This window comes from Bos indicus, chromosome 17 (assembly GCF_029378745.1).
Source record: "Bos indicus isolate NIAB-ARS_2022 breed Sahiwal x Tharparkar chromosome 17, NIAB-ARS_B.indTharparkar_mat_pri_1.0, whole genome shotgun sequence".
Lineage (NCBI taxonomy): Eukaryota > Metazoa > Chordata > Mammalia > Artiodactyla > Bovidae > Bos > Bos indicus.
The window spans coordinates 13,046,477-13,059,817 of NC_091776.1; the positions used below are offsets into that span (position 1 = coordinate 13,046,477).

Genomic DNA, 13,341 nt, shown 5'->3' on the forward strand with positions numbered 1-13,341 from the left:
ATGTAATCACGAACAATGTAGTCATAAACATTTCAATTACAAATAAGGCTTGATAAATTTTCAAACGTGAGGCCCCTGGAAATATGTTTCTAATATGTTCTCAAGATAATTAGCAATGCAGTTGTCTAGCATGCTAGACACAGTAGATTTTCCAAATACCTATTGATTTGGAGATTAGCTTCAGAACTCTTAATTCTAAATTACATAAATGTTAGGAAAGGCATGGTTTTCTTTTGGCATATATGAAAGTCTGTTGCTTATTAATACTACAGAATCTACTCATTTTAAGAATTCGATATTTAAGCTATTGTTTAGATATTACTTTACTTTCCATTCCTCTGTGGGTTTAAAAGGCAAGTCATATTTATAAAAAGAAAATGCCATATTGTAAGTAGTGGCAAAACTGGGCAGTTCTTTTTGAGTGGAATGAGTGCAATCATATATTTTAAATTATATATTTTTGAAGAAGGAAAAGCAACAGGTTTGATTTGAAACTAGATTTTTCTAAAAGGGATTCTGAAGTGTATTTCTCTACAAAATGTACAAAATTCAATAGTGGGACAAGAAAATTCATTTAGGTCAGAATCCTTTTTTTGCTTTCTCTAAAAACAGCACCATTGGATATTTGAATCTTTAAACCTTAAGAGATCAAATCTAAACGTTCCAAGGAGAGTGAACACACGAGTCATTGTTTGCACCAAGTACTGAAAACAGATTTCTCAAATAGAATTTTCAGTAATTTGCACTGGACTCTCACCATCTGGCCTGCCTTGCCCCCCTATTCCAAAGAGTCTGTTTGACCACATGTCTAAATCTACAGTAACTAACTCGTCAGTCTCCCCAGCCCCACCCTGCTGCACCATGGCTTCAAGAGTAGATTTTATGATTAACCGTGTATTTAAAAGACTGGGATACCAGATGCTGTTGTACTTGAATAAAAATAAAATTCTGGTGTCACAAAAACAAGCTGGATAAATTCTAGGTTGTAAAGGCATACAATGTCATTCAACTTCGCAGGGTGGGAAGTTGAACAGGAATCCTCCAGCAAACACCGCTGGAACCCAGGGCACGTCCAGCACGCTATCAAACAATTACAAGATGGTTTTTTAAAAAGGGAAAAAAAAAAAAATCTTAAGTTTTTCCGACTAGTGACACCCCTTTGTGCTGGGGTGGGCAGCTATAGTGGCAGGGTGAACCAAAATGTCTGTGGCAAAGACATCATCTTGCTATATACCGCCAGAGCTGTACTTCTAGTCTTGAATAGGAATCAGCAGTCCACGGCTGATTTATGGACAGCCTGTATCGCCCCGCACGATGCGAGTTCCAGGAGCCTTCGCCAATTAGGTCTATTTTCTGCTTAAGCCGTTAAAGCCACCTCCATGGAAACGTCAGGGGAAGAGGCCGCGGAGGGGGTGGGGGGGGTGGGGGAGGGGAGCAGACAGGTGCGCCCTCTGTTTGGAAATACACAAAGGGCCGACCCAGCGGCCTCCGTGTCCCTGGCAACTCCACGCATGCAGGGCGCGCGCACATCCCGCAGGCCCGCGGCGCAGAGGGCGGGCGGCCGGCCGGGCGGGGCGGCGCGCGCAGGTCTCCGCGCGTCTGCAGGCGGAGACCCTCGGCCTGCTGGAGGACGCGCGGTGCCCGGGAAGCCTGAAGCCGGCTCCGGGTGGCGGCGGCGGCGGCCGCGCTGTAGGGACTTGTAGTCCGCGCGCCTCCCGGGCGCCTCCCCCCACCGCGTAGGCCGGCCGCGCGTCCCCGCCCGCCGCAGGCCGACTTCCTGCCGCTGCCGAAACTACACCTCCCGCCGTCCTCTCCGCGGTCGGGGCCGAAAGCGAAAACACATTCTGGGCAGCGAGGGTGCTGCCCTCCCGCCGGGCGCCCCCGCCCACTCCCCGCCCCTCCGGCGCCCTCCTGCGAGGTGGGGAGACGATCAGGCCGCGCCTTTCTCTCTCGGCTTCTTCGGCTCCCGGTGTGGGGCCCGCAGGCCTCGCTTTCACCAAGAGTCTCGGCCGGCGCGTTCGGGTTGCGGGGATTTCCTCGCTTCCGCCGGGTCTGGCGAGGAAACTTGTGTGTGTGGGGGGGGCGGGACCCCGGGGCCCCAGTGGCTGAGCCGGGCGGCGAGGCCCGCGTCAAGTGACTGCTCGCTTGCGGGTTTTGGTGAATTCCCCGCCTCGTTTCCCCCGGGCGCGTGGCCCCGCGGGAGGCGGCCGCGTGCGCCCGGCCATGCACTAGGCAGGGCTCCCTATGCTCGCGGACCGCCGCCTCGGGCCGCCGCCGCCTGCCGCCGCCCGCCCAGCGCAAGCCCGAGCCCGAGCCCGAGCCCCAGCCGCTGCCCGCCCCCGGCCGGGGCGTCCAGGAGCCGGCGGCGCGGCCATGTGGGGCTAGCCCGCTCCGCGCCGGGCCTGCTGCGCGACCGGCAACATGGAGGCGGCCGTCGGCGTCCCCGACGGCGGCGACCGGGGCGGCGCGGCGCCCCGCGAGGACGCGACGCCCATGGACGCCTATCTGCGGACCTTGGGCTTGTATCGGAAACTGGTCGCCAAGGACGGGTCGTGCTTGTTCCGAGCCGTGGCGGAGCAGGTAACGGGGCGGGGGCCGGAGGGGACGATCGGCGGGGGCCCGGGTGGGAAGCGGCGGGCGGGCTGTCCTTCTTCCCCCCCCAACCCGGGCTGCGCGTGGCCCCGCAGGCGTCACAGCGGCCCATTGTCGCCCCGGAACCGGACGCTGCCCTGGGACTGGGAGCTCCGAATCGAAACTTAAAAACCTGTAAATGATCTGGGTGTCGTCCTTCCTGGCGAAGAGGTAATGAGTTGAAGCTAGCCCGTGAGGCCTGCCGGAGAGTCTGCACCCTTGCTGGAGGGGTGGGAACTTGGCAAAATGCTGTTTTTCGCCTCCCCTTTTGGCTTTACAAGCACAGCGTTCACACCAGTACGCAGAATGTTGACTAGAGGAGGTGGTGCACCAGACTCAACTCGTGGGATCATGATTTTTTTTTTCCCCCGTTACTGGACTTTGGAGCGTGGGGAAGCCAAGCCCGCGGATGTCCGTCTGAGTCAGGAGTGGGGGAAATGTGCAGTTTGGGAAAACCAGACTTTAGAAAATGTAGAATGTTTGCACAGAATTGTTTGTAGATTTCACCTTATTTTAATGCCCTGCAAGGCACTGTAGGTGAGCTAAAAAAAAATAATTGACTTAGAGAAAGTGTTTTAAAGTTGGTAGTGGGAAGGAAGACTGTATCTGGGGTCCTTTAGGTCCTTGGCCGAATTCTTCCCCCTTACTGATTAAAAGCACTTTGTAACACAGTTCTTGGGAGGATGTTTCTGATTTATTTTTTTGGTAAGAGAGCTTATTCCCTATTATGTAACACTGTAGTCGGTAGGTGTGCAGCCACCCAGATCCATCCTGTATTGAAAAATAGCTGTTGAATTAGTTGGACATACGTTTCACATTACCGTCCTGGTGGGTATTTCCTACCGTTCCCAGTCTGCTTCCCTTTGGCCTAAGATCTACCCCTTCACTCTCCTGCCCGCCTTTGGAGTTTTTCTGTTTGTCTTTCTCTCACCTTTTTTAATGCTAAGTAGCTTTTGAAATTTCTTATTGTGAGTAAATGTTTTCCTAAACATCTATAGACCAGTCTATTCTTGTTTTTTTTCAAAGTCCAAAGACCAGCCACTTATTTTCCAAAGGCCCTAGTTTTCACATCAGCAGCATAAGATCTTTTTTTTTTTTTTGGAAACTAGAAATTGGTGTAGCTGATCCAAACCTTTGCATTATGTGGCTGGCATTGTCATTCAAACATTCTTCGCAAAGCTCTCCAAACTGAGCTGTGTCTTTTCCAGTTCAATCGATTTCTCTTATTTTTAGAATTTTTAAAGATGTTCTAATGTTGCTTTGGGAGATGTTCATACAAACAGATCCCAGTCTTTACTATTAGTAGGTAAACAGTCTATCCCATTCGTGAGTTTTCCGGATCACCATCTGTCCTGCTTCGTCCGCCTCAGCCTCCTGAGTCTCCTCATCACCTCCAGAAGCAGAGGGAAGATGTGGAAGTGAATTCAATCCCTATTGAAACATATTATTGGCTCTAGCAAGAGTTTGGTAAGGAAAGAGGTGGAAGCAAATAGAAATACGAGAAGTGTAGTGCTTGTTTGGAGTTGGATTATCCACATCATAGTTTATATTGAAGCAGAAAGGTGTGGCTGGTTTCAGAACTACATACCATAGATAATTGGCAAACTTGATTGTATAGACTCTCTTTTTAAGTAGAAATGAACAATAATAGCTAGCTTGTTACACTAAGAGCTCATTGCTAACAGTAGTTAATGCATTTTATTATATCTCACTGTGATGGGATTTAAATTAGGCATGAGGGAATGTCCTTTCGGGAGGCTGACTTTTAGTATACTGAGCTTATAGAAAGTTTGCCACGGTGACTCTTGGGGCAAACTCTTTTCTTCAGTAGGCATGGACCACAGGTGTAGTCTTCATGGCCAAAGGTGGCGTGTGTGTTGGTGGTGCGGAGGGAAGTAACGGCATCCTCAGGCTACTCTTTAACGGTGTGCACAAAGGATTTACTTTTTGCCAACAATTTCTCCAGTAATATTAGAATAACTACCATTTCTACCAGGGAGTCGCAGTAAGTGATCTAAATGGCAGCCTTTGGCGGGAGAAATGTAGGGAGAAAGACTTGATTTAGCCAGAGTCTTCCCCTCCAAATTACCTGATTTAAATAACCCCTTCCCTTTTTACGCTTCTGGCCTAGGGCCTGCAGGAGGCCTGACCTGAATCAGCTCAGTGGCCCTGGAGCTAAAAATAGGGCCCTCTTAGAAGGCTTGGTGAAGCAGAGTGTCTCAGCCTTTCTCTGTGTTTATTATCTCTGTCTGCCCTAAGATTGGAAAGCCTCCTATTTCTAGGTTATTTTCATGTATATAATAATTTCCAAAGATATTTGTCATACCATTTGAATTCTTCCTGAGTGCCCTTGAACTTGCTTTTCAACAGTTGTGATTTAGCCTCCTTTCTCTTGACCTTGCTTTGCTCTATAAAGCCCCAGCACCCTGGGCACCTCGCACTGAGAATTTTGCTTCTGAGTAACGGGTTCAGATTTCATGTGCTAATGAAATGTTTGTTAAAAGAGAAAAAACATGCCTGTCATTGTGTTTGATGTAAAGTCATAAGCTTTATTCACTAATGTCTGCCACCTGTTGCTAGGTAAATGGCTATAAGACTAGCTTCACTCTGCAAATGGCAGAAATGCCCTATCGGATGACACTGGTTTACTCAGACTAATATGTTGATTGATAATAGCATCTAGCGTAGCTTCTGTGAAGGAAATGTTACTAAATGTCATTTGTTGAATGGGCAAAAAAATTGTGTGGTGGTGATTTTTGGATTTGGGTGTATAGTCCTTCCAGTACTGGAGGCTTAGAGTATATAAGGATGGATGCTTTTTTGTAGTTCCTAAAGACATCAGTGTTCGCATATTTGTTAAGCTGAAAGCCAGCTAGTATGCTGAAAACCAATGCACTGCTAACCTAAGTTAGTGCATCGTCAGAGTATCTGAATTGAATGTAAAGGGACCTGCTAGCTCTCCAGGCAGTTGCGCCTCTTGGTTCCGTGGATATAAATGAGCCTTGGCTGTTATCCAGAGAGACCTGTAACAGGTGCAACCGGAGCTTCCCTTTTCCTGAATTCTGTGCTCACCGTGAACATAAGGGACACTCACTCAGTTGAAACTGTAACTCTTAAAGCTACTTTATAATAATAGAAATTCTCAAGAGCCCTGGATAGTAGTTTTGAGATGTTATTTTAAATGTCAGTTTTTTTCCCTCCTACTTTGACCTTGTAGGGTAGCAGGAACACCTTCGTTTGGGACACCTAGTAGTAGAAAACAATCTTAATCTCCTTTTTTTAGCATGGAAAAGTATTAGAGACTGGCCAAAGACTTCCCCTGGGGGCTCAGATGGTAAAGTGTCTGTCTACAATGCAGGAGACCCGGGTTCGATCCCTGGGTTGGGAAGATCCCCTGGAGAAGGAAATGGCAATCCACTCCAGGACTATTGCCTGGAAAATCCCATGGACAGAGGAGCCTGGTAGGCTACAGTCTGTGGGGTCGCAGAGAGTCGGACACGACTGAGAGACTTCACTCACTCACTCACTCACTCAAAGGGTTTCAAACCAAAGCTTTAGACTTTTATTAAGAGGCAAAATGCCAGTAAGTTATTCTTTGGTTGAACTAGTTGTTTAACAGAAGACAACAGAGGCTGCAAAGTGAGAGGGTGTGGTTCATCTTCGTAGTATGGCTTATTTCCGTTGGTGCTTTAAGATTTGGGGCAGAAGAGTGCGTTTAAAAGCCATTGGGATGATAACACACAGAAACACGATTGCATCCTCTGTGCTGCTCCCTGGATGTTCTTTCCAGAATCGTGTAAGCCTGACAGCTGAGGATTTAAGAATGAGTGCCTTAATTTTTCTCAAACCATGGTGGACTTACATTTATACATAAGGCAAGTAATTCAAAGTTACTGGGAAAAAGTAATTTCCCTATTACGGGCAGAAAGCCTCAAAGACTTATTTTTTTGTTGAAGTCACCTCTTCATTCTCTTTTCCAACAAGCCGAGGATGAAGCGGAGCACTGCGTAGCGGGGATTCTGTCAGCTCTGCTTTGTGACGAGCAAAGTAATAGTAGAGGGGTGGCCAGGAGAGGAAAGTGTAAGTTTACAAAAATTTCCCCAAAGGCATGGTCTCAGTGACCTAAAGGAGAAATGGTAACAAGCTCTCCATCGAGTGACCTCTGGCTTAAGAAGTACTGTAGTTGGTATGTGGTATGTCAGCTCTCAGGTTAGTGGAAGAGGTGAGAGTGAATGCAGAGTTAGAAATGACAGAAAGGGAAATGGAGACTGACGTGTTGGTGGTGAGGTCACGTTGGGTGTGAAGGAAGGTGCTGGGTCATAGCTTCATAGCGTCTTCTAACGGAGGGCTTGAGAACGTGCTGCTCTTTCCTCCACAGGTGCTGCACTCCCAGTCTCGCCACGTTGAAGTCAGGATGGCCTGCATTCATTACCTTCGGGAGAACCGGGAGAAATTTGAAGAGGTGATTTATAATTTTAAACGTGTAATGGTGCCTTGACTTATAGGTACATGATAGCCGTTCTAGTGGTCTAGTGGGAATTTCACAGGTTGGATCTGATTGTAGGTTATGAAGATAAACCTTATAAAAACGAATTGCTTTTTTGAATTCAAATTCAAATCCATAGTCAGCTGTGATTCTTTTTTTTTTAAAGGCCATCGTGTGGTGTTCATTTATTCAGACATTTAGAAAGCTTCTGTGACAGATGGATCACAGAGCTGTGGAGGCTGGAAGGGTGACTTGGGCGGGACCTGAGCGTATTACTAGTGAGCCTTGTCTGACATGATCAGGGAGGCTAACAGGTTTCCATGATTGGTGACCCCCTGTGAACTGTAAAAAATCGCAGACCTTGGAGTATAAGAAATATACTGAGCATAGCTAATGTTGAGCCTCTGATTTTATCAGGAGGTATTTATAGATTTTTAATTTACAGGGTTCATCATTATGAACCACATATCAGAACATTGTAATTATATAAATAATGATTAGTAGTTAATAGAATGTAGTATAGTTAATTAGTACTTAACAGAATATCTTATCAACTGACTGTGATTTTCTTAGTAGTATGTAGTAGGCTGTGTTTTAAATAGATGCCACGGTGACCTATTTTCACTTTACATTGAAAGCCTTGTAAGATTTACTGGTTATTGATTTTATGACGTAGAATTATCATCTGACAATCTTTAGTGGTATTTTCTCTCCGTTGACTGCCAAAAGAACATTGACACTTGGCAAGTAACTCAATTCTAAGACTTAATAGATAAATAGTGTTTAAAGGTGCTCTTGGGTTGGAATTCCTATTTGTAAGCAAAATTTTATTACTGGTGACATTTTTCTGGATGCCGTGTTGTAAGATGAACGGTAATATATTCCAGGAAGGAGAGTTACCTGCTTGATCAGAAGATTTGAAAACTTGTCTTATTTTAAAAGGCTGGTGATGTGGAGGCTAGATAAGACAGTATTGATAGATACGGTGGAGAGGAATAGGGTAGAGAGGTGGTCTTCAACTATTTGAAGAAACTACAAGTGAACTAGTTAACATTGGCTCCAGAGGGGAAAGCTCTGTTGACAGTAGTAGAAATGGCCAGCATTTGTGTCAGCAGGCATTGAGTGCTTTGCATATATTTATTCAGCTCTTACAGTCTTAGGCGGTATGATCAGAGGGGGAAAGTTCTGAGGGGGAAAGTTTCACTTTCTTTACAGTGAATGCCTCTACCAGTTTCTATTGACCAGAAGTGGAAAAGACTGTCTAGGGTCGAGGGGTGTGCCTTTTTGTTGAAAATGTTTAGTCAGGGCCTAGGTAAGTACTTTCTGATTATTAAGAAGAATCAGTTGGATGCAGGCTTGTGTCAGACCACAGCTTACTTCAGTCTCTTGCAGCTTTAAATGGTTCTGTGGGGTTGTTTTATTTTTTTTTAAATTCTATAAACAATAAACTAATACAGAACAGTAGCCTCTGGTGGAATATTTCAAATATGTGGCTGTTTTAGTGCAAGTATGTATTTAAACTTAGGATACTTTTGGAAATTAGAGTATATCATCTATAAAAGAATTAATCTCTGTCTTAAAAAAAGGGCATTTAAAAGATTTTTATAGACCAAGCAGTATATTTTAATGTTTTTAAGTATACTACTTTGCTAAATTAACCAAGACTTTAATTGAAATAAAACTGAAATTGGTGTTTCAGATGAATGTCTTTTAGAGCTTTCTCAATTAAATTAGTGCAACTGCTATGAGAAAAGCAAAAAATGTAATCATATAGCTTAATTCAAATCAGATTTTTTGTGTGTGTTTTTGTTAAAATAACAATGAGACAAGCTGGATTAGAAAAATATTGTTGATTCCTCAAAGTATCTTTAGCATTATTAGTTCTTATCTTTGTTTTTAGGATAATTGATCTAAGACACAATGATTATTCACATCTGTTAGGAAACTAATATTTCTTAGCTCCTGCATCTGTCTTTAGCTCTCTTCTAAGCATTGGCCATTGCCCAGTTAGTCTTTGAGTGCTGCTGTGATCATGTAAGTTCTCTGTTGATGTCACGGGCGTGACCTTGCACCCCCCTCCCTCTGTCTGAGGGGCCTGCCTCTGCTCTGGTACAGGCAGGAGTGCTCCCCCACGGCGCGGCCCGCTCTTGCTGTGCAGGCGATTCCTCCCCACTGCCGCCGCCTCCCAGGGTGCCGCCCACCCTCCAGACCCTGTCCAGGAAGTGGTTCCCGGCAGTGTTTCCTCCTTTAAATTCTGCTGTATCTTTATGATGTTTTCTTAATATTTTGTACATATTTTCATATTTAGATTTTTTTCTGTGTGTTTGTGTGTGTGTGTATATATATATTACTATTACTGTTGTAGCCAAGGTTTTTGTAAAAATTCAGTAATTCACAGTGAAGAAATTAACTTTTGGTGGATTTCTAATAGGCCTTTTTCCCTTTTTGCAGTTTATAGAAGGGTCATTTGAAGAATATTTAAAACGTTTGGAAAATCCACAGGTATGTAGTAATCTTGTAATATATTTGTTTTTTTTTAATATATTAATAATGTATTCCAAATTCATTACAGTGTGAGATTAGCATTACAGTGTATGGAGGAGTTCCTGCTTTAGGTGCCTGTGTAATTGGAAGACAGCGGGTGCTGTGCACCTTGTCGTGAGCGTTGCCTCAGTCGGCACAGTCATGCTTTCTTGATCTTGATCTTTCTTTCGTGATGGCCCGCGAATGTAGTATAAAAGACCTGAAATGACACTGCCGAGGATTTCCAGAGTGTGGTGCTGGTGTGTGTGTCGGGCTTGGTGGACAGGGCGGTGTTTGATTGCTTCCTTATTAGGCAGCTGACGAGACAGGTTGCATCCATTCCCCTTAACGTGGTCACATGAGACGTAGGAAGAGGCTGTTGAGGGTTGAAGGACAGCGCCCCCCCACCGACTCCCCCAGCCAGCACTTTCTCAGTCACTTGGAAATTAAGAGAATTTTTCTGTTTGCTATTTTCTCCTCATGTTCTTTGTGTAAAAATCCAAATGTTAACAGAAGGCCATGTAGAATGTTCCCTCATCCCCAGCGATAATCACTGTTAGATTTAAAATGACAACAAAGAAGAGGCCAAGAGGAGTCAAATAGGGAGGAAAGGGTATACTAACAGGGGTAAGGTGTTTGATCATTGTGTGGGGTCTCTCCCATTCCCCGACTCTAATTTGAGTGCTTGTTGTGGGCTAGGAAGGGCCAGGCCCCGGGGATGCAGAAGTCACTGGGCTTTGGGTGCTGTTCTCAGGCGTGTCCCTGCAGTAGGGAAGGGTGTCTAGTACCAGTGAGAAGGCGTGTGTGTCCTGAGAAGTATAGGCATGATGCTGCAGTTGCTGCTGTTCCGTCACTTCAGTCATCATCTGGCTTTGTGTGACCCTGTGGACTGTAAGCCCGCTAGTCTCCTCTGTCCGTGGGATTTCCCAGTCAGGAACACTGGAGTGGGGTGCCATTCTCCTCTCCAGGGGATCTTCTTGACCCAGGGATTGAACCTGAGTCTCCTGCATTGGCAGGTGGATTCTTTACCACTCTGCCACCTGGGAAGCCTGTGTCACAGATAGAAAAGATTAAACACTGGAATGTTAACAGTTCTCGCCGGCTGTAGCTGGTGATTTTTATTTCCTTTGTAGAAGATGAAGGGAAGGACAAAGAACATTTATTAATTTTTAGTCAGAAAAAAGCCCACAATATCATTTTACGGTGATCTTTGTGAGCAGTTCTGGCTCTTGGGCTGAGAAAGGGTAGAAGAGACATCCCAGAGAGAAGGGGACAGGGAGGGGAGTGAGGCGGTGGAAGGGGACTGGAGACTGATTCGGGGCCCTGCAGGGGAGGGGGTGGCAGGTGCTGCCGTGTTGAGCGCCTGGGAACAGCTGTCTCCTTCCCAGGGTGCTGGCCGGCCAGGTGTGTCACTCCCAGGACACTCCCCTCCCCACGCTGGGCAGGCCTTCTCCAGATGTTGCAGGTATCTTCCAAACAGAACAAGTGTTTGTTCTTATTAGTGATAAATATTTCTGTCCGTTTCTCTTTCTCCCCGATACATGGAATGTATGAAAGGAAAAGAGAAATGTAGTCAACTGATAAGCTCCATTGCCTCACCCAGTTCTCAGAGAAAGAGAACTTCCTCCTTTTTTCTTAAAAGTATCAATGGAGCATTTTGAAAAATGCCTCAAAAAGAATATATTTTTGTCAGCTTTACAGAGGTAAAATGGACATGTAATAGGTGTTTTAAGTTTATGATTTGATGAACTCTGACAGATGCATACAGCTGTGTGATCTCCACCACAGACACCGCACAGGGCGGTTCCGTCACTCCAGAAGTCTCTCAGACCTTTTGGAGTAGAGACCCCTTACACCCACCCATGTGCGAAGTTTTGCCTTTTCGAGCCTCGAACAAATAGAATGGTATAGTTTGTAGTCTTAGGTGTCTGGCTTCTTTGACTGATGGACGCATTTTGAGATTCATCTGTGTTGTACTTTGTGTGATAGTTCATTTTTATTGCTGAGTGGCCATTCATTGGATGGATGTACTGCAACTTGTTTTAGCAATTTACAAGTTGATGGATACATGATTTCTTCCCAGTTTGCTGCTGTTATTAAAGCTGCTAAGACTATTTGGTTGCAAGTCTTTCTATGGGCATATGTTTTCTTTTCTCTTAATTAATATTGTTAATATCATTGAGAGTGGAATCCCTGGGTCATATGGTAAATGCATGTTTAACTTAATGAGAAATTGCTAATCTGTTTTCCAAAGTGGCTGTGCCGCTTTGCTTTGTCATTAGCAATAAGTGAGAATTCCAGCTGCTCTGCATCTTCATCAACACTCAGTATCGTCAGCCTTTTAAAATTGAGCTGTGGCTACGCAGTTAGTGGCTGTGTGGTGGTATCTCGTGATCTTAACTTGCATTTCTCTAGTAATGTTGAGAAACTTTTCATGTGCTTATTTGCCATCCGTATGTCTTTGTTGGTGAAATGTCTTGCTCATAGATTCTGTCCTTTATTATTTTGTTTTTGTTGAATTATAAGAGTATTTTATACCGAGTATAATAAATACTGTACTGGATATATATTTTCCAGTACTTTCTTCCTATTTGTATCTTGTCTTTAGTGTTCTTAATAGTGTCTTTTGAGGAACAAAAGTTTGCTTTTGATGACTATCTAAGAACATTTAATTAGTGTTTTTGATACAGTATGGTTCTTTACAACATTAAAAATAGATTTTGTAGAAATGCTGTGCTCTTACCCACAATGACAAAGTAGACTAACCATAGAGTGTTGTGTAAGTAAAATTATAGCGTTCAGGTAGAAGACAGAACATAAATTAAAAAAAAAAATCAAAATTGTTAGAGAAGGCAAGCTATAATGGCCATTGTCTACATAACCAGACTACAACAGAATTTATTCTGAAGATTAAGTAGTTACAAAATTGTGCCTTATTTGAGATGTAGTGTCTTGTTGACACCAGAAGTGATGCAATGCATTCCGCACAGAATGGAACAGCTTGGGTTTATGATCTCAGCAGATGGTTTCAGGGAAGGATCTCCTCTGTACCAGAAGGTATTGCTTGTGGAGTTTATGAGAGGCTGTGATTGTTAGGCAGAGGCTATTTTAATAAATCTGTTGTAATGTATGGCACCTATTTCATTTTGAAAAACAAAGCCAACTTTAAAGATTTATTGAAGTGCAAAGTCTGTGGGGAAAGATGATCCTCTTCTGAGAGGATTTCAAACCATCATCCCAAATCCTTTTCTTATCTCAAATCTCTCTTCTTTGAAGGTGAAAGTGCCAGCGTTCACTTACTATAGTTCTTATTTTTAGTAACTCTTGATATTAAGTCTTTACTAATTTCACAGGTGGTTTAGGAATACGTTCTCATGGTCAAAGATTTACTACAGAATGAAGAGTGAAAATCCTTACTTTTCCAGTCATCTTTAAATTCCTGTCTCCACTGTCTCTAGTTCTCTTTCTGTGTGTATGTGTCTATATATATTTATTTTGTTGTACACAATAGGATTATTTTACTGACTTACTTTTTCCACTTAATAGCCTGGAGTGATCTTTTGAGGTCATTTCATAGGAATATAGCTCATTCTTTTTGGTGATTGCATGGTATTTCCATACATAGTTTGGGTGAATGATAAATTATTTAATTCTTCCTTATCTGTTAGTGGAATCTTGGGGCTATCTTAAAAAAAATTTTT

The 13,341-nt window shown here is 44.1% G+C and overlaps 1 protein-coding gene across 2 annotated transcripts in view; it reads left to right on the top strand.

Moving 5' to 3' along the window:
• Nucleotides 1–2,303: 2,303 nt before the first annotated feature.
• The window catches only part of OTUD4 (OTU deubiquitinase 4), a 43,608-nt gene continuing 32,570 nt past the window's right edge, over nucleotides 2,304–13,341 (top strand). The window contains exons 1-3 of one of the 2 annotated variants that reach the window (XM_070769047.1): nucleotides 2,304–2,580; nucleotides 7,010–7,093; nucleotides 9,569–9,619. In XM_070769047.1, the coding sequence (XP_070625148.1) occupies nucleotides 2,422–2,580; nucleotides 7,010–7,093; nucleotides 9,569–9,619 (294 nt within the window). In that variant the 5' untranslated portion in view covers nucleotides 2,304–2,421. Of the gene's footprint in view, nucleotides 2,581–2,766; nucleotides 4,099–7,009; nucleotides 7,094–9,568; nucleotides 9,620–13,341 lie in introns of those variants that run through there. The other variant, XM_019977161.2, reaches the window with a different exon arrangement.